The 25,785-nt window shown below is 44.6% G+C and overlaps 2 protein-coding genes across 7 annotated transcripts in view; one reads left to right on the forward strand and one right to left on the reverse strand.

Moving 5' to 3' along the window:
* Window positions 1-13,675, forward strand: part of LOC105279304 (synaptotagmin-10) — a 29,621-nt gene extending 15,946 nt beyond the window's left edge. The window contains exons 3-11 of one of the 2 annotated variants that reach the window (XM_011338973.3): window positions 7,409-7,677; window positions 7,770-7,916; window positions 8,111-8,242; window positions 9,183-9,337; window positions 9,481-9,649; window positions 9,741-9,861; window positions 10,378-10,549; window positions 10,639-10,839; window positions 10,963-13,675. In XM_011338973.3, the coding sequence (XP_011337275.1) occupies window positions 7,409-7,677; window positions 7,770-7,916; window positions 8,111-8,242; window positions 9,183-9,337; window positions 9,481-9,649; window positions 9,741-9,861; window positions 10,378-10,549; window positions 10,639-10,839; window positions 10,963-10,966 (1,370 nt within the window). In that variant the 3' untranslated portion in view covers window positions 10,967-13,675. Of the gene's footprint in view, window positions 1-7,408; window positions 7,678-7,769; window positions 7,917-8,110; window positions 8,243-9,182; window positions 9,338-9,480; window positions 9,650-9,740; window positions 9,862-10,377; window positions 10,550-10,638; window positions 10,844-10,962 lie in introns of those variants that run through there. The other variant, XM_026969864.1, reaches the window with a different exon arrangement.
* Window positions 13,676-13,819: 144 nt separating this feature from the next.
* LOC105279301 (neurobeachin) overlaps window positions 13,820-25,785 on the reverse strand; it is a 181,837-nt gene continuing 169,871 nt past the window's right edge. For 4 of the 5 annotated variants that reach the window (XM_026969861.1, XM_026969860.1, XM_026969857.1 and 1 more), the window contains exons 41-53: window positions 24,429-24,541; window positions 24,078-24,218; window positions 22,553-22,672; window positions 22,228-22,380; window positions 22,004-22,076; window positions 21,039-21,223; window positions 20,771-20,948; window positions 20,613-20,693; window positions 20,349-20,519; window positions 19,981-20,244; window positions 19,629-19,825; window positions 19,401-19,552; window positions 13,820-19,272 (exon numbers count right to left, since the gene is read on the reverse strand). In XM_026969861.1, the coding sequence (XP_026825662.1) occupies window positions 19,182-19,272; window positions 19,401-19,552; window positions 19,629-19,825; window positions 19,981-20,244; window positions 20,349-20,519; window positions 20,613-20,693; window positions 20,771-20,948; window positions 21,039-21,223; window positions 22,004-22,076; window positions 22,228-22,380; window positions 22,553-22,672; window positions 24,078-24,218; window positions 24,429-24,541 (1,919 nt within the window). In that variant the 3' untranslated portion in view covers window positions 13,820-19,181. Of the gene's footprint in view, window positions 19,273-19,400; window positions 19,553-19,628; window positions 19,826-19,980; window positions 20,245-20,348; window positions 20,520-20,612; window positions 20,694-20,770; window positions 20,967-21,038; window positions 21,224-22,003; window positions 22,077-22,227; window positions 22,381-22,552; window positions 22,673-24,077; window positions 24,219-24,428; window positions 24,542-25,785 lie in introns of all 5 variants that reach the window. The other variant, XM_026969856.1, reaches the window with a different exon arrangement.

Consider the following 25,785-nt stretch of genomic DNA (forward strand, 5'->3'; position numbering starts at 1 on the left):
TGGGACAAGTTTCCTTAAGCGCTTAACTTAGCAAAATACATATCCGAAGTACAGAATAACATTAAAGCCAGTGATAAATATATAATTAATATAATAGTTTTAAAATGTTACATTTTCACACAAAACTGGAGTTTCAAATCTCTATTTCCCTTAATAACATAACGTATTCCGCGAGCAATGTTTTTTGTAATTTAAAACATTACAGTAATTGTAGCTGAAATATAGATACGTAATTTGCTTTCTGATGAAATATGAACTGAAAATTTTAATCACATTTGTGTTGGATATTTTTATGGAATTAATTTATAGAATATTCGACTGTACTTGAGTACGTTTTATTTTATCCTGTGCTTTGTAGTACAAAGTTATGCAAGATCTCTCAATTGCATTATATACTTTCCTAATTGAAAAATGTTTATATTCATGCAATTCGAGTAGAGTATACGATATAATCGGTTTATTCAAATACCCATTCTCTGTGTTATGTTAAATCTGAAAGATGTAAAAGATAATGAAATTATGTCGTCTTTGCTTTATTAATTAAAGAGTGAGCTCCGTTTACAAACTCCGCCTATCCATATTCCGTGATGCAATTTGCAAGAAACAGAACTTCAAGTTAAACATTGCAAACTCAATTCCATATTAACGAGACGGAAGGTATATCGATGTAAAATTCAGTAACTTCTGCATTAGTAGAGAGCCAGGTAGGTTTATTTGCGAAGGATCATTTCTCTTTCTACAAGCGGAGGCTCAAGGTGGGTGTGTGTGTGTGTGTGTGTGAGTGGGTGGGTGGGTGTGTGTGGGTGGGTGGGTGGGTGTGTGTGGGTGGGTGGGTGGGTGTGGGTGTGTGTGTGTGGGTGTGTGTGGGTGTGTGGGTGTGTGGGTGTGGTGTGGGTGTGTGGGTGTGTGTGTGTGTGTATTTGTATTAATGGACCTTTCAGGGCCCAGCAAGCCTCCTCGATCTGACCTGGCTCCTGCGTAATGTCGTAGATAATAACGCCGCAACTCATCAGCTCGGGTAAAAGATGGTTTTCGTCGTCCACGACTCTCGTAATCACCGTCACGTTCTCCGGGCACGGGTACTGTCGAACAGAGACCAGAATCAAATGGCATTACGTGCGAACAAACCCGACGCGCTTTTTGCCTCGTCCCTTCTGTGTGTTTCTTGTGCCCTCGTCTCATTTTATTACTGATGCTGGTATCGCGCGCGCGAAACAAGATGTGATAATACGTGACACCTGAAACGTACAGAGGGAAATGAAGCATACAGCGCGACACGAAAGGTATCGATAGGTATCTGCCAAATTTACGCGAAGGTATCCGACGTTTTTTATTGTTTTTATTTTTTGAGAGAGCACAAGAATATGATAAAAATTCGCAGGAAAACCGAACTTGCTGTTAATCACGGAGCGCCGAGAAAGCGCTGTTAATTAAACTGACAGGAACTTCAAGATATATTACTTCGCGGTCCAGAACTGTACCGATCACTTCGTATTTTCTCGAAACTTCCGCCGCGCTCTTGCCCGGCCACTTTCTTTTTTCTCTCTCCTCTTCATCGTCGGCGTCCTCGAATTCTTCGTCTTCCCGACCCGGCAAAGCGTCCGCACGCGCACTCAGCGGATCCACGTACACGGTATCCGATAAGATCTGAACATTTCAGTTTTTCAAGTCAAGTTAGTTAAGTTTTAACGCGCGTTGTATCACGCCAGTCGCGCAGAAGCAACTTCATAAAATGACTCGTCCAGAGTACCGTATTTGAAAGCCGCTTTGAAAAATAAATTCGCCGTGCTTACATCGCTCCGCGTTTGTTGGATTAAAACCGGCTCAAGCAATGAATCTTTTTATAAGTAAGTAGCAGTACAATAAAGAACAAAAGGGGAAATAATCTCATGCACGAAAATTGGAGTCGAGTCGATTTAAAATCTGTCCGGTGCACCGTGCCTTTGAAAAGAATCCTTTGTGCATCGGCGTACACCTTTTATTTACATCTCTCCACCATTTGGCGAGGCAATTTATCGATGTAATATCAGTTTTAATTTTAATTATCCAAGGTCCCCCGTGCTCGCTTTACAAGACAAGCTAGGTTGTAATGAGAAAAAATAACGAACCCTCAGTGTGCCGCTGCGACAAATCTCCCAGAGGGAAAACGCGAAAGACTAATAATGATCAGCCGGTCATTTCTCATATAATTTGTACGCTTTGCGAGAAGTGATACAAAGCGGCTGGCTCGGACAATACTGCCGCGGTCGTCTTAATCGGCACGATGAAAAAAGGAACGCGGAAAAATACTCTAATTATTCTTTTCCCTTGATTACTGTGCGCCGACTATGGGCAAAACGATACGCGCATTGCTCGAATCAAAGGCTCGTAGTCATGTCGTAATCATGTCGGATCCGTAGCTTCCAGCATCGGGGATCTACTTGTCATTGTGCCTTTCAAGGGAATTTCGTTGTGCTACGAACAATACGCTTTATTCATATACGTACATACACAAAGAAAAATAATGCAGCGTATTCCGCCATTGAATCCTTTTTAAAATTGCAACAAATGTCACACACAAGACCATCTTGATACTTTAACCGCTTTCTTTTTTTATCTCTTCCTCGATTAATCCTTAATATCCATCTTGTTAACAAACATGTTTCTTTTACAAGGGTGCAAACGATTGTTGCAATCGTATGTCGTATTGATGTTTCCCCCATGCATAATATACTTTCTATTGCTGGAAGCAACAATAAAGAAATAAAATGAAGGAAAGGTTTGGAAGTTTGCATAAAGAAAAAAATAATGGCAGAATAATTCCAGAAAGTGCAAGAAAGGAGGTCGGAAGTGGGCATATAATTAACATTCTGTAGGTTTATACGTGTGGTCATAAGAAAAAGTAACGTAAAAAAATATAAGTATAAATCGCAAGGAGAGATATGAGAATCTTTTACAACGTTATATTTCTTTATCTAATATCTCTTCTTTGCGACCTTCGTCCCTTACGGAACTTTTAATGCATCTGCGAACATGTATAATTTTATATAGAGAAGCGAATATGTTAAATTTTTTAATATTTAAAATGGTCCACGCACGTCGGCCAATAGTTTTCCATGATAGCTGTCAATATGATTGATGAAGACGCGCCAGGGCTTAAAACGTAGTTTCCCATTTTCCGCTGTCAAGTCACGTTCTTCTTGTCGTTTTCGGGCTACCTCGAAACCGAACAGATCGTCCAAGGCGGCTGTTATTGGCTCAGTTATTGATATATTTTCTTTGATGTCCATCCTCGTTAAACACAGCTGACATGTCCAACTATTAATTCTCGTAAACGTGCGATATTTGACAGAATTACATGAGGTGTAGAACATCTGCTCTGCCATCAATATTACCAAATCGGTTGTTTATAACTTCAATTCAATAGAAAATGCGTTGCGTCCATACGCAGACAATATACGCCGTGCCCCAAATTTCTGTTATAAACTGTGTATTATATGATAACGCGCAGTAAGTTATCAATAATTTCCGAGTGACTGCTACAACAGTCAGTCACGAATTATTGATATCCGTTCTGTGTGCGTAAAAATGAACGCATTTATTAACGCTCAGTCTGCAATATCGCTGCAAATTTTCCGGATTTTCCTTTATCTTTATTACGTGATTTAATGTATTGCAGATCAAAAGAAAAAGCGGGATGTTCTGCGGAATATTCTCCGCATATTTGCTAAGGTATATTTGTTGAAGATAAAGTAAACGGAAACAGTTTAATTAACGTTAATATGGATATGCGGATACTGATCAAAGGCATGCGATGTGCCAAGTCAAACGTTACAGATGCGATTACTGGTAATGGAGCTAATGGATATGCCACGGTGAGCTGCATCTGAGAATTACACAGAGATTGTCAATCTTCCGATACCGGCCTGAAATGCAGACGCACATGTGTTTTCAGTTTTGCAGCAATTCCTCCCGAGGAAAGCTGTCCGCGTGGACTAAAATTACGAGCAACATGAAAAATGCTGGCCGTCTACGAGACAATTTAGGCAGAAATAAAACCGTGACTCATTCTGAGCAACAGACGATCTGCGAGTCATAGAACTCGACTAAAATTTGATTTACATATATATAGCTCTGTAATGTCACACGTCATTTTCTACATTGCTTCATATGTATCGACTTTCTTTCTATTAGCTAGCATTTCTCATGTCTCATTCTAGCGCATTAAAATCACAAACCTGACTGCTAGTACTATTACACGATTCCACATTCGAAGATTATATTTAGATCGCTCAATGTAGCAAGCGACTGTGGTGGATAAATAATTGAGGAACGGACGGTCGGATTACTGATGCGAATCTGACGCGAATATACCTACGTTGCAGAAACGATGATATTCACGGACCGCATAAAATTCCAGAATTAATACATTTCTATGGGGAGGGTTGATTCCTGACAAAGGAGCTCATCGAAGAGGGAAAAGACTCGGAGGGTTGCCGGAGCGCTAAACAAGCCGCAAGTAGAAGGAGCAGGTCAAGGCCGCAAATATCCGTCGAGATACCTGGGATGCGATATTCTCGGTACAAGTTTCATTACATGTAGTATTACATTTTCGCTTATAATGCCGTATAACGAACATATAGTCTCGCGTCTCACCGTTATTGACGTATTATTCGGATTCGCAGAATAATTAGCTGAATTCACGAGAAATAGAAATCCACGATGGCGGTGGAGCATCGTTTGCTTTATCGGGATCATAGACGAGGTCGCAAACCGAAATAAGCAAAGGATGTAAATCCCGTGTTAGCCTTGCAAGGCGCGTCTCGACGTAGCTACGCGAGCCAATTCTATCCCGAGGCCTCTATTTCCCGTGAACGTGCCAAACGCAGAGATAGGGTCAGGGGCGGCGTGCGAGCGCATGTCACGTAGAAGATGAAAAAGCGCAATAAATGTAAAAGGATATATCGACACGTTTTGACGAGATGACGTGTGCATGCATCGCGCTGCACTGATGGAAACTCGATTGACAGAAGAAGGGTTGGAGAAGCGGGGGATCGTCTGCTTTTGATTATTACTTGGCTAAGGGAGGCAAACTACGTCACAGAAAGCGGATCAGATTTTACTGAAAATAGGTAAATTAATTGGTAGATTAACACTTTAAAATTGAATTATTATAATAGTATTTTAATATTATGTAACAATGTACGCGATTTATCTTTTTTCCTACGTATAAGTATAATTTAAGTATGATTGAAAGCGTCATAAAAATTCTAATTCGTTTATCAAGATTTATGTATCAAGGAGAGTGCCGTAATGAACGAGAGCACTTGAAATGTTGAGGAACAAAATTTCGTTATTATCTACCATTGCGGGACAATCATTAGAAGCCACGTGGCAGTAACCCCGTAAATTCAATAAAGCCCATCAATCACCTGTACCGTGTACCTACACCATTGCTCGACTCGACAATGAGTGAAGACGAAGAAGTATCCCGTGAATCGTACTCATGCTGCAACTTCACGAGTTCGTCATGCGAGTAATACACCTAGCACGAAAGTGCACCAGACGATCTAACTTACGACTATGTTCGTTTTCGATGAGAACGTTCTTGACCTCTTTCGTTCATCACATCGGCGTTTTCCAAGGAAAAAGGAAAAATATATAATTCGGAGATGTGGAAGATATTTTTTTCAAATGCAACTTGTTCAAGCGATAAAATTTATTGTAAAAATACGGATCAGAGGAGGATTTTGAATTTCGAAATTAGATATTTATGAAATATAAATATATTTTTTCTGTTATTCAATCGAGAATTTGCATTTTTGTTGAAATTTAAGAGCGCATTTCACGGTCGTTGCGATAAATATGTTTTATTTATGAAAAATATGTTAAATCGCGGCTAAATGTTGATTCTCGAGCGAGTGTCGTGAATACATGCGCGAGGTGCATTACATGCGGTTCATGCAGATGTTAACTCCACGGGACATCTGCTATCGTAATAACAAATGGAATTTCTACAATATAACAATAAAGCGCACATTCGTGTGGCCTTTATTGACTATTTGACTGGCTCTATTTCATATGCACTGCAAAATGGTAGAGAAAAAGCCTGCAGGATTGTGTTTGCCCAATTCCATTTTATTGTTTTCGTAGATAAAGAAGTGCACTATCCGTGCAATTTTTTTATTTAAATACCTACGGTACGTACGTGAATAAAAATAATAAAAAGAGAAACATCATGATGCACTCCACGACTCAGTCATGCGCAACTCAGTCAATCAGAGAGCTTCCGTAAAGCCAATAGTGCATCGATCACCTACAGCTTCCCACGTGGCGTGATGCGCGGCGTAATATTTTCCATGTTACATCCTCCTATGATGAATCATTCCCATAAAACAATCCTGCGTAATAATGTGTATGTTATTCCATCTGTAGGCTGCGCGAAGACTGCACTTTCTTTTTAATCATCCAGAAATAAAAGCGGAATTTTATCTTTCTTCTAAAAGCATTGATATTCGAAGAGTATTGATTGTAGGAAGATCATTAAATATAGCAAAGTGCAGAGAGCAAATTGAAGATCGCGATTGGTAAGCTAACTATTGAGATTATGCATTTATGCGTAAGCTGAGCTCTTTCGCTGACTCGTAAGCACAATTTGATCTTGAATACTGCAGGGAGAGCACAACGAGAAGGAAAATATCACGTATAGCACTGCTGGCGGCGACTTGTTTCACATTGCAGCAAAAACGGAGATATTTCTGTCGTTAGCAGGACGTATATTGTTCTCGACGTAAACGAGAACGGAAAGCTCGTTCAACCGCGAGGCGTCGGTGTACCTTTCTTCATTTGTGCAGGCCGCATCAAGGATACCTTTCTCTTTGTCGTAGGATGCGCGTACAATGCTGCAGACTCACACGCGCAATTTACTTAAAGGGTCTTTCTCATTTGCATCGCCTTCTGCACGTATCTGCGCGAGTCCAGCGAGAGAGACCAGCTTTCTCGTCAGCGACGGTCTATCACCACCAGCCTGACGAATAGCGATTCGGAATCGTACGATAATAGATGCCGACTAGTGGCTCTCTTGCGCAATGTAATCTCCGTAATCCACTACCTGCATCCGACGTAACACCCGTATCTGGTAATACGGGAATGCGCAGGGAAAACATTTCGTTCGATCCTTTCACTGCGTTCCGCGCGATCCACGTTACGCAGCGCGCGGCGTTCCACGGAGCATACACGAAACGTGTCTCTTTTTCTAGGACTTTCGAGCGATGCAAAAACGAAACTGCATCAGAAACTATTTTATCGCGCAATATATCATGTAGATTTGTTAACACATATTTATTTGTATATTGTTACACCTAGCAATTTCAGTAATTAATTATTCAGATTAAACGCCGCAATGATAACGGAGCTTTCTGATCCACAGAGGAATGGAGCGAGACCTTCCCCTATCAGTTTCTGATAGGGGCAGGGGTGGCCCTCGTCGGCCTGGTTCTCCTGGCGGCGGTGAGCTTCCACTGCTCCTCCACCTGGCGATGGCTGATGAGCAAGACACGGCACGAGAACATCGAGGACACCGAGACCGATCAGGCTCAGCAGAACGCGATCCGCATCAGTCATTCCCTGCCGGATCTCCAATCGGAACCGATCACTCACGAGTACGAGTATGTCCAGGAGCAGAAGGAGAACAAGAAGGTACCGTTGCCGAGATCGAATCACCGCGGATAAACATTCCGCGGTGGTGAAATCGCGCGGCTTGTCACGATGTACTTAATGCTTGGCCGCAGGTGCTGCGTCAGACCACTCTGCCGATCGTGCCGATGCGACACCAGAGCTTCCAACGCCAATTATCGCATCGACTCGATCTGCCAAACATCAAGTTCTGCATCTGCAGCCTGGAGAATCGCAGCGATTCCAGCCTCGGTCTGATCAAGGTATAGCTTCGCCTGATATCTTATCATGATAAACATCGAACATCGATAACGCAAAGATATCTTCAGCGATTCTCTCCCGAGCTTATCCCATATGTTGCTCGTCGTTCTCCATGATGACAAACAACTGTGAACATATAAATTCTGATTTTATTCGCGTGTGATGCACGATGCCATATATTATGTCACCTTTGCAGCCGGAATTGTATAAGAAGGAGTTGGTGAGGCAAGAGAGTGCGGAAAGCTCCAGTACAACAGAAATGGAATATGCTGGCAAACTACATTTCGCTCTTCGCTACGACAAGGAGATCGAAGGGCTCATCGTCAAAGTCAGTATCGCGTGGTGTTCTGCTCTTTACGATTCTATTGTAACTGAGCTGCTACATTAAAACAAACGCGTCAGACAATATACGTGAATATATATGGGTGAATTGTATGCTGTGCATTTATTCAACTCGAGCGCAGTAGATATAGAAAAAAGATTGCAATAAAAATGTATATTTGAGGGAAATATGAAACTGACTAAATTCACAATCGTAACGTTGCAAAATTCTATCAAAAAACGGGGAATAACAATAATGATTAAAAGTACATCTGCAAATTAACGAGTTGGCATTTAAAACACACTACAGTTGAGACGGAATGTATATTATATATGTATATATACATTCCGTACATATACAGGCATATGTATCTGTGCGTATCATATTCAGCAAGAGTGAGATATTGAATAACGATAACGAAGATCAGAATATTGCATTTGTGATGGACACATATCCTGCACTGTACTGACATTAGCGCGTAACACGGATTAGGTAATGCCAGCTGCATTGAGTTATTCCTGTACCGCGATGGATTCAGGTCCATTAAGATCAGTTATGTAGAGCAGGTCGCGTTTCGTGACAGGTCAATTTAAATACACGACGCTGTCACCCCGGTGTTCCCCAAGGCTGCATTCGCCGCGTGACACACGCGCAAATATTTTTTGTTTTTTAAATAAAAACTATGACACTGTTTCTCAAAACAGTCGCGCATATTTACCTGCGAAAAATGCTTGCTCGTGATGATTACGCAATACTCGTGTTTGTGTAATACTTTTAATTAACTGTTTCTTCCTTCGCCGCTGCCTGCAACTTTAACTGTGCACGATAAAAATAACATTTGATATTATTCCAATCCCCGTTTCCACGTAAAACGTAACATTAGTTTTACGTTACTTCATTTCTTCGGTTGATCTCATCGGTTCATAACGCTTTCCGATGCACTCAGGTTCTGGAAGCACGCGAGTTGCCGATAAAGGATGTGACGGGCAGCAGTGATCCGTACATCAAGTTATACCTGTTGCCGGACAGAAAGAAGAAATTCCAGACGAAAGTGCATCGAAAGAACCTAAATCCAATATTCAACGAGACATTCATCTTTAGGTAAGCGGTTTACGATGCTGCACGATTATCGGATGTACTTTTAAAACTTTCTTATCGCTCTGTTATCCAAATGATATTACGAAAAAGAATTTGATGGAGAAATCGAAACAATGGAAAAATTTATTTATAATTTATTGTGGCAGCGTGTCATACGAGGAACTAAGGGAGCGTTACCTGCAATTCTCGGTTTACGATTTTGACCGGTTCTCACGTCACGATCTCATTGGACAAGTGGTGCTTAAAGGCCTCTTGGAGTGCACCGATCTCGAGCAAGAGATCGAATACACGATGGACATTCTCTGCGCGTTACAGGTAATTTGCGCTTTTCTGTGAGACCAACGGTCAATTATACAGTCAGAAGGATGTGACTGTAACTTTGACTTTCTGATATCTCATTTCGCAGGAGAAAGTGGATCTAGGAGAGTTGATGTTATCGCTGTGCTATCTGCCGACAGCTGGTCGGCTAACGTTAACCGTGGTCAAAGCCAGGAATCTTAAAGCGATGGATATAACGGGCAAATCGGGTGGGTAAAGTGGACCAGATATTATTCTCCTCTTGTGATATTAGTGCTGAGATTTAATCTCACGAGAGAGCTAATAATGCGATTATTATTAGGTGTTTGCAAAAGGTGTAGTCTTTTTTTTCAATGCTATGGTATTATTATTTAAACTTCAAAGAAATTCTCGCTTTTTTAAAAAGTGAGCATTGCAGTCTGTAAAATGGATTATTAACGGATTCGAATTACCATTTATTCTAATTGATGCAGTACTTTTTAACTTAATAATATTATACTTTCAAAATGAGATACGAAAAACCTTTTCCGCAAAGGAATTCGAAATTTGTAAGAGATGGCAGAAAATCGCAAAAATTGAGGGCAAATATTTTGGTACTTAGATTGTATTGCATATATCATGCAAAGCTAAAAAGCAAAAATGCGCAAAAAATAACTAAAACTTGTGCATACACTTAAAACCCATTCTCTGTGAGAGTGGAAGGAAAATACGGAAAGTTAACTGTATTTGCCTCGTTTCTCCATCAGATCCGTACGTGAAAGTTTACCTGCTGTGCCAGGGTAAGCGAATAAAGAAGAAGAAGACTACGGTGAAAAAGAACACTCTATACCCTGTCTACAATGAGGCGTTGGTCTTTGATGTTCCTGCGAACAACATCGAGGACGTCAGTCTCATAGTGAAAGTAATCGATTACGACAGGTGAGTGGAAATTCGAGGCATTTAATTTATCTGCAAGTAAGAAGGAAATGAATCGGTCTCATTACTGATCTGATTAAAACTCCAATTAGAATTGGATCGAATGAGCTGATGGGATGCACGGCAATCGGCTCGAGCTTCATTGGGATCGGCCGGGACCACTGGCTGGAGATGCTGGACAACCCCAGGAAACCGGTGGCGCAATGGTACCCGCTGATGGAAACCGTGTCCGGCCATATTCCGGCAGTGGATTCGGAGCCGCTTCCGGTGAGCCTGAGCTGCTTGAACAGCAGGTAAAGTCACTTACGCAATTATTTGGCTGATCTCTCGACAATCCAACGGAAGTTTCCACGCGATGAGACGACGGAAATCACCCTTATTTAATTTACTTTGTCTAACAAAGCGTTGCGTTGCAGATGAAGGCGAGATGTCGAAGATAAAAACTGCAGAAACTCGCAGGCATTGTCAGACGCTGGCTTGGACGTCGTCTCCTTCTGTCGTATTTAATGTACGTCGCTTAACTGACTTAAGTACAACCTCTTGTCTTCAAATCGGGGCCCGAGAGGTGAATTCTGCACTTTGTGAGTTTCATCGTATGAGCGGCAGCCGCATCATGACATGACACGACTGAACGATTCGACATGACATCCGACGTGAAACCGGTCGCTTGCGAGAGATCATCGCGTACACATGTTGCTCAATTTCGACGATTGACGATCGTGGCAATCGTACAGAGAGACGAGAGATAGTTTTGCGTTCGCTTTGTCCTATCGCGCGGCGGGCTGGTCCCGCGCGTGCCACCCTCAGACACGCATCATTCCCCTACGTAAACCTCCGACTCCTTCGTGATGTTGAGCATGACGGTGTAGCTTGAATGTCTCGTAGATTAAACGCGCGTGATCAGATAGGTAAGTTTTTATAGCAGACGAACGCGTGAGCGTGAGGCACATGTGTTTGACAAAGGCCTTATATCTGCGACACTTACGTGTCTGAAGTGGAGAACGTACAGGCAGATTCGAGCGACGAGGATCGCGCATCCCAGCAGATCTCGGCGGCAGAGTACAATTGATTAATCGATTAATTGATCGATGATTCTAGTCGATAGAACCCTCTATAAGATATAGCACCGAATTTAGCGAACGCGCGCTGGATCTACGCGCCATTTATTGTTTCACGCTCGCTATCACCCACATTTCTGCGCGCAACTGTTCTATTAACGTGATACGTGTTTAGACATATAATCGCGCCCGACGCTACGCGGGCACTGTTTGTGATAATGTACTTTCTGGAACACATATGTACCAATTTACATACATAAACACAGACAAACATACATACACATATATACACGCATGCGTATGCGTACGTACAAGCGACACGCGTATAACGTGATTCAAAAATCATGTGTGCACCAGTAGCTGCTACGTGGCATGTACGTTCGCGACTGACACTATCCGATTGTGAACTTGATAATAAGTAATAATATACATCTAGAAGCGTGATGGAATTATAAAAATATCGTAGGGGTGAAAAAGGGATGAACGGTGCACAATCCTCTTTATAATTTACTGGATTATTTACATGCATGTGCGTAAATTTAAGAATATAATCCTCGACGAGGATAATATAATTCTGGAAAAGAAGCACGTAAAGATTATAATTAGAATAGATAACCATTTTTAACGATTTATGCTCCGTTCTTTATTCTTTTTGCGCTTGATTGGACCGCGAATGTTTCTGACGAGTACAGATCAGTGTGTGAATTGTATCTCATCGATATATTCTTAAGGACGCTGATTCGATCGTACGGGAAAAGATTTCGAATACGCGAGTATCAAGAATTGATGTTTCTGGAAAATGGAATATTTAAAAAATCGTAGCTTTGATAAATCCGCGGCGATTTTGTAAGGTGTGAGAGAAAATTTCATCTTATGCGTTTTTCGTTATTCTTTATCTGCTGAATTACGGAAGTAATTGATTCTTTCCTTCTGAATTCGAACGTCTGGATTTGAGTTCCTCGAAACCGTTGTTGTGAGTCGCGTGAAGGCATGAGAATATGATACATGTAAATTATGCCACAAAAAGTATACGTAATCTACAAAACGTAGCAAGTTGTTACGCAAGTATAAGTAATCGCAAAAAATAATACCGAATACTGGTGATATATTACAAATGGCATACACTGACTAGCGTAAAGTGTGCCAACAATGAGTAACAACGTAGTAGCAGTAGCACGATAACGACGATAGCACGTTCTAATCGCATGCTTAAACATAGAAATTTCAGTCTGCGCGCCATAGTGAACCTAGAGTATAATTCTGCTAACTATCTCGAGTCAATACACGATTTCAACTGTATGCCTGCCTGTAAAACGTAAGAGACATCTTTCTAGATCCCCGAGAATTTTTCATCTAGCCCATTATTCCCAGCAATGTCCGCGCAAACAGGAGGGACACAGATGCTGTATTTTTCGTACAAGTGGGAACCGTTCTTATCACGGGACTAAGCTTTCTCTCAACTTCACCTAGTGAAACGTGGAAACAGTCGCTCCATACTGAGAGTAGTGATTTAAACAAGCTTGAGGGATCCGTCGACTTGTCCAGACGTGAAACTTGCGAGTTCTCTATTTAATTCGTACGTGTCTCAATTAAAAATGAATGATAAATTTTTGTTCTATTTTCTTTCAGTATTTCTTCCGCATCATTAGCGATCTACGAGTTGCAAGACACGGACGATAAAAAACGTGAGGGTATTGAATTGCATGTAGATTTATAAAATATATATAAATACATATCTCCCTCATGTATATCTCTACGAATGAGGCGAAACAGATAAAGTACGTGCGAAATGAATAAAATGAATGTGCATTGATAATTATGTCAGTAAATGTCAGTAACGCATTACAATTGTTTGTGCGAACGGTAAGGGCGCTTTGTTTAAAATCTACTCTAATTATGAAAGCGATCGTATTCGCATGTAGTCGATTTGTGAGCGAGTAACAATAATATCGGTATGAACAATGTGTATACTTTTCTAACGAGTATATAATATCTATATTGTATATTTGAGCACACACAATGCTCCCTGTTATATGATCGTGAATGAATCATCAATAAATCGAAATAACAAGAACGCAGTCGCCTTTTTAATTTCCCCGCTCCTCCGATTTAACTTCCCCCTCCTACACCCCTGTTTGCATATTTTAATATTGAACCATCCAATTGACAAGCCGAGTGTATTAGTCGGAGGTAGAAAAGAAAAGGGACCATCTGCAACATCAAATGTACTTTTCATTTATTCGACTACTTATCTTTACAGATTATTCTACCTTACGCTAAGATACAACTTTCCCATTATGTTACCTCTAAATCGAAACATTACAATACCTCTAAGTATAAAATAAGCGATAGAGCTTATACTGGTAATGTAGCAACGACTTAAGTACTCCTCTACTTATAGTAGTACTCCTCAAAAAAGTGGCGGGAATTAATCTGTTACGCGCTTCCGCACCGTCGACGACGCACGTCTTTCTGTATTCCGGTCTCGTCGACGGTGATCAACGCGAGTTGCGATTTGGCTTCGCCGGAGATCCATGCGAGACGAGTGCCCGAGACTCCTTCGATGGCTTCCACGTCACTTCCGCGTTCGCCGATCGAGCCGATCACCGAAGCATCGCTGGACTGGTAACGTTGCCGCGGCAAAAGCGATTAGGCCTAGTTAAGCCTCTAACGCTACTCCTCCATTCACCGATCGATCGATCGATCGGCACGTGTCTTTGATCTCGGGACGGCTGTCCGCATGTATCGGTACTGCGGCTCGACCGCGATACGAGGACGTGATCGCGCGATGACGTAAATCGTCCCGTAGATCGTCGAGAGCTCGACCACGATCGCGCGGCGGAAGTCGGACTGCATTACCGATTCGATGTAAAAAACGGGTTCCCGACGCTCAGAAAACTTCGCACGCGTTGGGACACGCGCGCGACGCTGAATGCGGTGAAACCAAGCGTGTGATCCACACGCGCGATCGTGGCCCGCTCTCCAGCTTCGAACGGCGCTACGGTATATATTGACTTTCGTATGTGCGATGTAAAAAACTGATCGTGCGTGATCGTGACGAAAGCTCGCATTCGATTCGGTTGCACTCTTCCTTCTCTCGCGCTCGCGGAGAACCGGGCTATATAACCGCGCAGCCCCCTTGAGCTTCCGCGCGGCTTGAGCCGATTTATGACGGTGACGGTGTCTCTTTGCCCGCATTTTCTTTCACTCCGCGAATTACCTTCGACACACTTAAATCAGAGGTTTTTTAGGTGGATAATACGAGCCTAATACGAGTAAGCGCTTGAGTGTCACGCGGTGCGGTCTCTCGCGTCTCTCCTGGCCGCGATCGCGCTCACGAACGTTAGATTAGCATCGGCGTCGAATTAATAATCTATACGTAAGTACTTCTTCCTCTACGGGCAGCGTTCGCGACATGCGGAACCGGAAGCGGAAGTTTGCGCGCGGTTCCTTTATGCGCGTTTTTTTTCACATTCTCGCCTCCCCCATCGATTGATCGCGATTGTGGGTTAAGTAAAATTATTACCTGACACACAAACATTAAGGGCCTTATCCGACGAATATACAAATCTATAATGCTCCCGCGTAGGCAGCCCCCCCTTGTTATAATATTAAGTACGTTAATGCGTTAGCCACAGTTGTATAATGTAATAAGAATATCAATAATAATGGTGACAATAAAACCGTAATTGTTACTAATAATATAGGCGAACTCTTCGTAGCATTGTACTTAGCGTTATTTAAAATAGTAGCGATATCATTATTTTTTTTCTTTTCAATTTTATGTACCGAATGCCTTTTCTTCTCCTTCTTCTTCTCCTTCTTCTCTTCTTCTTCTTCGAGTACGGACAGAAATCGATCTGAGTTTTAACTTCCTTCGTGTGTATTAGCAATATGGAGGGAATCCACTAACAACTTTGCTTAAAGAGTGCAGCACATTCTCACACATCTATAAACAAATATAAAAACTCTTCTTAAGTACGTAAGACTTCTTCGTCACCCCGATGCATTCTCACCCGTTACGCTGCCTTCGCGTAGTTTCGGACGCCGAAAATGCTGGCATTCTGTCGCGCGAGAACGCACGTCGAACGTATATGATTCGCGAACACGAAAACGTTTCCCCTCGAAAATAACTTCGGACAGTTCGTTTTCATTCGACCCTACTTCCCACGCTCGCAAACAGGAAGCCAATTTGATTCTCGTTCTTTGTAGGTTCGACGAGTGGTCCCGACCGGTTGTATTAGGGCCACATGCGCTCGCGAATCGGCAAAAAGCAGGAAATGCGGATGGAATGTGTCGTGTCCCTCTTTCCTCGCTCCTGTTCGCCCATTCTGATTTAACGTTAATCGCTATCTCTTTTTTCCTTCCTCTTTCTCCCTCACTTTCTCTCTCTCATTCTCTCACCGCAAAATAAAATAGCCACAATAGCGATGCGCGCCTAGTCGAGTACGCGCGTCGAGTGCGTTTCCGCGTCGGCGATACATCGCATTGAAAGCATCCAGACACAACCCTCTCGAACCCCTCCCGTATTCCTCCTCCCTGACTCTCTATTCTCCCTCCACCGCTCACTCGCTCATCCGTTCACACCTGTGCGAACAAAACGGTACAAACGATCATGCAGAAGCACGCCCATAACGAAGCGCAGCGATCAAACGCCGTTTTTATTAACACACGTAACAATCTCCCCGCCTTCTAGACGCTTATTAAGAATTGTACGATATTACCGACGATCGGCCGCGAGTCGGCGCCGATCGGGGATCGGTGGCCGGGACCTCGCTACCGTTGACCTCGCAAGCCCGAAGTGATCGATCCGCTAAAACAGTGGCGTTCTAGATGCGCGTTACTTTTTATACACCTACACGTAGACAGTACGGCGATTAGCCCTTAAATATATCGATACCTAAGAAATGCTGCTGAGGATCGCAGATGACTCCTTTTTGCGCGACTCGTGATTCCACACGGTGATTGCCCTTGACTAGAACATCGGCGTATCGGCAGCTACGGATACGTCGATCTCTCGATCTCGTTGTTCGGGATTTGGCCACTCTTCAAGATCTGTCAAAGCTGCCGCTCTCTAGATAGAAAATTCTACACCGCGTAGAATTTCCCTTTAGACTGCTTCGGCAACCAACGACGCGCTCAACTACAATAGAATCGAAGACTCGTCGTCCGTTCGCGTCACAGCGAAGCGAATGACGATTCAGCCGTATCACGAGTCGCATGTAATGGTCGTGGAATCGCGCACGCTCGAGTTACCACGACGATCAACTGCGATCCATGAAGGACACTCGCTCTCTTCCTTCCCTCTCTTTCAACCCTCTCCCTCCTTACCCTCGCATCTCTCGCCGTTGTCCCGCAGAAAAATTCTCCGACTACTATGTTCCGCGACAATTTCGGAAATGTGTATCCGTATTATACGGCGCGGAGCTGAGCTATCAAGCGTGAGCTACAACGGAACGCTGATGATTCCCTCGAGACAAGTAATCGCTCGTCGCGCAAGATCAACCAAGACTGACGACGAGAATACGACGCTATATCGAGAATACGTACGAATAACTGAAGGCTATACCTATGCACAGTGCGTAGTTCCCGTATTTTGCGTGAAAACGGGATCCAGAATATAACGACAGTACCTAGCGGTAACACTCTACGAGACGGCTATCGTGTGTTCTACAATAATGATGATGACGATGATGCACGAGTGCAAGTCGGCTTGGCATTTCTCTCTGAAGTGCGCTTACAAGTGCGCGATCAAGCATCGTCCTCCCCCCTCCCCCATCGTTGTCGTTGCATGTCAAAGTGTATGCGTTCTCCATTCTCTCGCACTCACACGCTTCCTTTCTCTCATCTCTTTCTCTCTCGTATACTCTACGGTTCTGTAGTCGTCGTCGTGACACGAGAAATCACCCTAGGGATCACCGGTGACGCACGACTCACACACGCACGTACGATCCTCGACAGGTATCACGGAATGTTTAAGGATGAGCTCGGGATGCGCAGTGTCACTTTAGCCTAAATAACTCGCTTTTGCTGATTAACATACATCGCGTGCGAAAATACCAAGAAATATCCTCGCGAAAGTTAAGCTGGACGGCTTTGATAAAAATTAGGATCTCTTCCGAAGGACGCGAACATCAGGGCGTAGAAAGTGTAGTAGCAGGGGGTGGTGGGGCGGGTATGGGCGGGTGAGCCTGACAGAGCGATCCGGTGGATGCTGATCGGTGGCATCCCCGCCGATCTGCGGGTATTCACCAGAGTCGCGGCATTATTATATATATATATATATATATATATATATATATGTATATATATGTGTGTGTGTGTGTGTATACGCGGTGCGTATAGTCTCGCGTGCGTGTAGTCCGAACTGAACGTACAAGGTGCTTGGCCAAAAAGTCCGACGTGAGCGACATTGAATACACATCTGATAGGAAGAATACGATGTAATACCCTCTCGCGATAATACACGCCTCTTTCTCGCTTGCTCCTCTGCTTCCTAATATATGTATACGGGATAAAGAACGCGCGTGTATGTATACGTGTGTGTATGATACGTGTATAACGTGAGGAATTATCCGTATATATATATATATATATGTGTGTATATATATATACACATATATATATATACATTGGACATTAACGCTAAAAGTGCCGCGTGGCCAAATCCACGCGCAGCTTCAGGCATAAAAATAATAGTAGTATGTTCAGCTCCAACCGAGTCGTCGACGCGGTTACCTCCCCCCTTTCCTCCCCCTTTCATTCTTTCTCTCCTCCGCGTCGACGAATTTATACGCTCCCCGATGATGCAGCGCCGGGGAGAAATCGCGCGATCATTCGCCTCGCGCGCGAACATTCGCGAGCGTAGGTGTGAATCCGAGTCTGCTCGTTAATTGACTAGAGAGAGAGAGCGTTTCGCGAGCGGCACGCGCGCAATCGCCGCGCCGCGATTTTTTTTCTTTACGCGCGACGACGATCACGCTTCACCGCGACGATTACGCGGAACGCGCGCCCCGATCGCACCTCTGTGTGATTGCGCCTCGCCCTCTTCGCATCTCCTCCGCATCTCCCTTCACCCTCTACTCGATCTATTTTTTTAGCTCTCTTTACGGAAGCAACTTGCGCGCAGTCGCACGAGGGAGAGTCTTTATTGCTGAACGCCGAAACGCTCGCGGATGTTCCGGATGTCGCCGTCCGGACGAGTGCCGTCACGCTTATTTCGTTGTCGTCCGCTGCACCTGACGCACGATCGATAGAATCTTCTATCCTCCCTCCTTCTCCCCTCGCTATTCCATTTCCTCCCTTTTCTTCTCCACAATTCGCCCGTCGTGAATCGCGGCGAGTCTAAAGATAGCTCCGACGGGAAACCGTCGGTCTCCGTACAAACATCGCGCGAGTAACACGCGGATTTCTGATCCGCGAGAGCTGAGAGAGATCGAACGAACGAGACATTTGAACGTGAGACTTGGGACAATTTTCAAGCCGTCGTGCTATCCGAAGAGCTAAACACGCAAGAGCCTGCTGCGACATCTCGCGAGGTGCGCCGTGCTCCCTTAGGCGAAGAGGAAATCGTAATTTCAGTAACGCTGCTGGAACTCGTGATGCCATCTGTTGAAATCAATGTGGAATATCACGATGGACCCGTTCGCCAAACCAGCGAGGAGAAACCTGAAAATGCAGCGTAAATGGAATGGGAATTTTATATATTTTTATTAATAGAATTATTTATTAACAGAATTTATTATATACTTATTATTAGATTAAATATTTCATCTCAGAATGATGATTTTACTCACTTTTGATCATGAGTGAGCGCGAGGGAGCGTACACTGCTCTCGCATGCGGGAAACGCGTAGAGCAGAGCGAGGTTGAAGGTCCGCCAGACCTCTACGATACCCTTGTCACCTCCTGTCATCAAGTACTCGCCGTCTCTGCTCAGCAGCAGGCACTGGAAACGAAATAGTGGCATTTTATCACGTGATCATCGCGAATTATCAGGAGAAGCGGGGGAGAACGAGAGTTACTTGTAAGTTATCATTGTGAGACTCGTGGCGAAGGCGTTTTCCGTTGATGGTGAACGCCGCTATGTGACCGCGCTCGTAATTCACCACGATGACACCCTCGCGCGACATGGCAATGTTCTCGGGCGATGAGAAACCGTTCGGCGGCTCGAGAGATCGTAGAAGGTCACCGAAGGTAGTGTGGACAAGTACTGGACCGACTGGAAAAGCAAACAATTATGTCAAAATAATGTCACGAAAATACTTCGAAATTCAAAAATAATTCGAGACCACGAGCGATCCAAAAATATAGCGAAGCTTTCTCAAACTCAAATTTTTCAAAGCATTTTCTGCAAAAATATTATATAACACATACAATGCGACCCGGAGACAACCAGGCCCAATTCGGCGGATATGACGACGGCCGTGACGGGTTGTTCGTGGCCCGTGAGGGTGGCGCGCGGCGCCGGCGCCTCACCCTCGCCGACGATGGTCTGCGTCCTGGCGTTCCAGTGCCAGAGGAGGACGGTGCAGTCCGCGCTCCCGGAGGCGATGTAACAGTCGGAGGTGATGTTACACTCGCTGCGCGACAGGCAAGTGACCACTCCGTAATGACCGAAGACTATCTGCACGATTTTCGCTGCGAACATACGTTTCTCTCGCTCGTCACGCAAGTCCATTGTGTAATCATTGAACTTAACAATTGCTAGTTAAGATTCCTGTCATAATGAGAAATCTTCTCACCTGTCTCCGTTGAGAAGACGCGAAAACTGTTGTCCCAAAATCCACACGCCACCAGGAATCGGCTGTCGACGGTGGTGACGAAGCAGTTGCTACGTATCTTCAGCTTCTGACTAAAGTTGTCGCCCAGGTGCCGGCGTTGCAGCGTCGGGTTCGAGCTGTTCGCCGCTTGGGCTGGAAATACACGTGATAATAATATCATCAGCTCTGTCAGGGATCATCGTTCCATTGTAGATCTCGCGTGGAGCATTATTCGATTCTACTCACAGAGAACGGGATCCATGGACAATGGCTGATTGGCAGCCTGCGCCTGAGGTGTATCCGCGTAACTCGGAGATTGCACCGAGGCTGCGAAAAAAAACGATAAAAATAGAGCAAATTCGTCGGCTGAAATTCCGGGAATTCCGTACCGGAAATTGCCTTACCCGCGTAATTGGTATTCCATCGATTGACAGCGAACTGCTGGCCGGTGGTGACCGTGACGATCGATGGCAGTGGCAGTTGCGGGTAGGTGTTAGCCGAAATGTGACAGATCGGTGAGTTAGACGGGAACTTGATGGTCATGCACACGTCGTCGGGGATGCTCGAGAACATCATCGGCGACTGGAAGAGCGGAGTCATCTGTTCGTTTTTTTAAACCGCACAAAAGTTACTAATATACGTGTATGCGTAAGTATTGGCATAATCTCTCACCAAGTGCATCGCCGAGCTCCTCGGCGGATGCGGCTCCATCAACAGCTGCGACGGCGTCTGCCCGAAATTCCTGATCTGGTTCTCGATCGCCTCCCTTATCATGGGGTCGGTGATTGTGTCCAGCTCGGCGTTACCCTCGTACGTTAGATAGTAGAAAACATTGGTTGCACGCACGGCTTCCGGGCCTGAAAGCGACCAGCAAAGCGATCAGAATATATGGTCGTGCGAACGCGTTTTTTTTTTGTTTTTTACGCTTTCTTACAATCTCGCAATTTGTTTCGCGCGACGACGCGTTCCTCGAAAGCGACTTGGAGAACGATCCCGTCGCGATACCGGTATTTCCGGTGGACTCCGCTTGCTTTTCGTGCTGCTACCGGCTGCTCTTAACGTAAACGTGTTGCGTATTACGGGTGGGACGCATTGTCGCACCCGGCACACGTGCCTAATTGGTCGGGACAGGGCCCCGAGAGAGGGAGAGGAAGCTAACTAAAAACTAATTCCTTCCATACGCGCGCCCTCGGATGCCAGCACCTTTCCCCCTCGCGTCCCTCTCCGCGTCGGAGGCTGCATCTTCGGGGAAGCGCCGGATATAGAGGCGCCACCGACAATTACCATCGGTGGAAATCTAATTTGACTCGACTGCCTCTGTCCCAACACCCAGGGCGCAACCTTGGGCTTATGGGTATCCACGATATGCGGCGCCTGCCGGATTGTGCGAACGTAAAATTGACTCAATTCACGTATTTTAATGTATTAAGCGCGAACCTAACAGCGACCGCGCGATTATGACGTCGATATTGTTATCCTACGTAAAATTAAATTTAAAAAAAATGAAAATTAAATTAAATTACGAAATGCAGTGGATTTATATGTACAGAACACCTATCTCGTTCAGTTTTAAGAATCCTGAAATTCGCGAGCGCTTTTACAATAAATTATCATAGTTAATTTAAGACAAAGCTCACCTTTCTGCTTATAACCAAATATCAGATCGATCCATTGGTGTAATTGACAAGACACGAACTCGGACTCAAGTGCCTGAAGAAATAATATTATAATTTAATGACAGACACGTTGCAAAAAAATGCTACTTGAGTTTTGTTTTTCTTAATTTCATATTAAGTTGTGATATTTATTTCAAATATTAAGGAACGTACGCGAGAGAAAAAGTAATGCATATAGAACATACCATACGATTTATACGTATAAACTCTTCGGGAGACGAAGCCCAAGGTGGCAATTCAACATCACCGACCGCGCTGCCGTCCTCCTGTCTGCCCAAACGGTAACGATTGCTATTTACCAGCATTTCCGGTAGGAAGAAGAATTCCGGAATCAGCTCCTGTTAACGAGAAGGGACGGGTTTTGATGAACTCTGTCGAATTCTCTAGCGTATTAAATGATAAACGATAATGATAAAATAAATAATAACAGTGCGAGATGTAGCCAAGTGTGGCGAATCAGCGAAGTGTGGCTCGAAATGTAAATTCCATGATTAATGAAATGTAACGAACCTTGACGTCGGATGTATCGCGCTGGCAGTTTTTCCACGAGAGCGCGATAGACGAGAACAGCCGGTTGGGGTGATCGAATTTGCCTCCTTGCAACGCCAGGAACATGGTCGTCATGGGTTCCTGCAAGTACAAAATTCATTTACATTTTGAAACATGAACAGTTTTCGTCGAGATTTCTCTTTCTCTCTCCCTTTCTATTTCTCTTTCCTAAAAATGTAACAGCAGCAATGACGGCAACAGCGCGTAGAAGAAGATGTCAATGAGAGAGAGAGGATGAAGGAGGGATTTCCCACATGAAAACGAGAGAGAAAGAGGCGTGCGGAAGAGAGCCGCCCTACGCGACTCCAGACCGCCACTTAGAGGCACTTTACAGGCGGTCCTTTTGTGCGACGAGGAGCCCTTCTCGTTCCCGGTCAGTCATCCGTTCGGTTGACGAGCGAGCTGACAAGAAAGAGGCCACACGCAACATTGTCTCGCCTTGTATCGCGAACGTAAACTCGTGCCCGATTTTTCTCGGCTCTCATCGGGCACAGAGACTTTCAAGTATGCCATGTATCGTATCTCTAAAACCGTTGCTTTCCACGGTGAAAGACCCCGGGATGACGCTGTAACCTGATCGTAAACGCGTCTCAGCGGCGGACGCAGCGGCGAAGGCATGCGGCAAAGTTACGACAGTTGTGCGAAGCAATAAATTATTTACGGCGTAATATTTTACCCTGGCAACTATAGCGCGCGCTATAGAATAAACAATTAGACGCGTTACACCGTTATTTGCGCTCGAGTGCCTCGCATTTAATGCTTCAAGTGCTTCAAGTATCTCGTTGCAAACTGCATTTGGTTTAAGGCCGGTGCTAAATCACTCCAACTATGACGCAATCGTAGAAATTGATCGGCAACCTGACGTAAACGAGGTCGAACGACGTGCAAATACGATAATTAGATTCACGTGTCGGTATAGCGGAATGGAATCTTTGCGCGATTGTATCGCGCTTCCGGTCGGGACAAAGACGGATGAAGACGTTTTCCAGTTAAAGTCGGAATTTCGAGCGAACAAGGAAATGCAGCAGCAGCAGAAACAAACGCGTATGTTTAACGGGAAGGCGGGCGTCGTTGGCACGAGGGCGTTCCGACGCCCCCAAATTAGCGTGCGCGCGGTACTAAAAGTGTCGCTGAAATTTATGGTGCGGACTGGACACGCTCCGTAAGTGGAGAGACAAAAAATCAGCGATCGGTAGCTAATTATACGGCCATTATGCGCACAAAGAGACTCAGCTGCGCGTGTCGCGTGTAATTTAACGTTCGCAAAAAGCAACTGACAGGCCAAAGGCTAATTAATACATTGCTTAAACGAGCGCGCCCTTCGTCGCAAATGAATACGGTTAATTGTTCTATTCATCGAGTTGATGTAGTGATTGTTAGGAAAATGTATGCACATGGATAATAGGTATAAATAGCCGAGGACGCTGAATAATAAAATATCCTCGGAATAATAAGACATTATAATGATAAGATATAAGATACTTACCACGCGGATCATCCAATTCAAGACGAAGGCTGCCGTAGAATAATGCGTGCCATAATGGAAAGGCGGTATGGTGTCGTGTTCCCAGCTCTGGAACCGCTCCTCGAAGTAAGCCCTTCTGTTCGGATTCAACGCGCCAATCGGCTGCATAATACACGTAAAATCATTCATTAGTTGAGAAAGTCGGTTTACTAACTCTCGCGTGAAAATTTCTCACAAGTGTGTATAACGAGAACGGCAATTTTCTGCCACATTTTCTGCCAATTTTCACACTTCTGCAACGTAAGATGTGTAAATTGGCTGACCGCCTCCTCTATTTCTCCTACTACCAACAATAAATTATGAGACTTGTACCTTCGATAAATCACGATAATTGCTCGGTAGACTCAGGTCAAGTTCCTTGGTCTCGTAGTTCGTCAGCACCCAGGGAAACACGGGATACTGGTTCAAGTCGTTATACGTGCGACCTGAAAGGATATAAATTAATTAATTTATTCGTTCTGCAAGCAACGTGGCTTTCACTTGTATGTTCGACTCGTGCTGGCTCTGGTGTTATCACGATCTACGCAAACGGTAAAGCAAGAGTATTTTAACGAAGCTGTCGCGTCACATGCACTTTTTCTCCTCATATGATCTAAATCATCGCTTCCAAACCCAACAAAAAAAAGAGAGAAAAAAAACAAGGAAGTTGAGGAAGGACGTAAGTGTGCCTAAATTAAATTCTTCGCACACACAGACAGGAATAGACAACGGGATAGCATAGACATTGCACTTTCGGCTTTTAATGCGGATAATCGCCGGTCGACTTTGTTTCTCCCTTCGCCTGACCCTGCGCCTTTCTCTCTCTTTCCTTTTCCCCCTCACTTTCTCAGCCTTACGGTCACTCCTCTTCATCTCACACCCCCGCTGTTAACTAAGGGCGATGAAAGCGGCCGCGAGAGCTCGCGCCCGCGCCCGCGCCGCACGATTCTATTTTTACGAAAAACGCGCCGTGTGGCTCAATGGGGCGCGGCGCGCCGTTTAGTAAGCGCATAACTCAGAGCGTGACGGCTAATCGCTCCTGAAATTGTCACTCCCAGAGGTCTCACTCGCACCCGCCACCGGTCCCCCCGCGCCACGCAGGAATCCCATCCCGAAATGCATTAGTGACGGCAACGCGGTCCCATGGTTGAGTTCTAATCTCTTTCCCTGTCGCTAATTAAAGCACGTCAGCGAGTTTGTCACTCGGCGCCCTCATGACGAATACACGTGTGCTACCAGAATCCCCCTCGTTTTCTTTTCTTCTGTTGCCCCGTTGATCCGCACGCGAAATATTCTTTTCTATGGCACGGTCGAGCAAGCCGGAGCAATCGACTGGCGCTGATTCTCGATGATGGAGCGTCATTAAAAAACAAAAATAAGGATGCAAAGTACGACAGAAGATGCAGCGCGATTTTTATTTTTTTTTTTAAAAGATGCGGAGTTTCACGTTTTATCCTCGCGCCTAGATCTTTTCATTATTAAGCATTTCCAGTTATCAGCGCACGCATCAGCCATTCGTCACCGCCGATTACAGCGGCGCAAACAACCGGCGACTTGGAGAACACGAGAACTGCTGCGCAGCGTCCGTCTCCTCGTAGACGGCTCTCCGGATACTTAATTCCCACAGGAGAAAAAGACCGCCGCTACAACGGCACAGTCGTGCCGCGTTGCACAGCTCCCGCCGTCGTTA

Source organism: Ooceraea biroi, chromosome 5 (assembly GCF_003672135.1).
Source record: "Ooceraea biroi isolate clonal line C1 chromosome 5, Obir_v5.4, whole genome shotgun sequence".
NCBI classification, from domain to species: domain Eukaryota; kingdom Metazoa; phylum Arthropoda; class Insecta; order Hymenoptera; family Formicidae; genus Ooceraea; species Ooceraea biroi.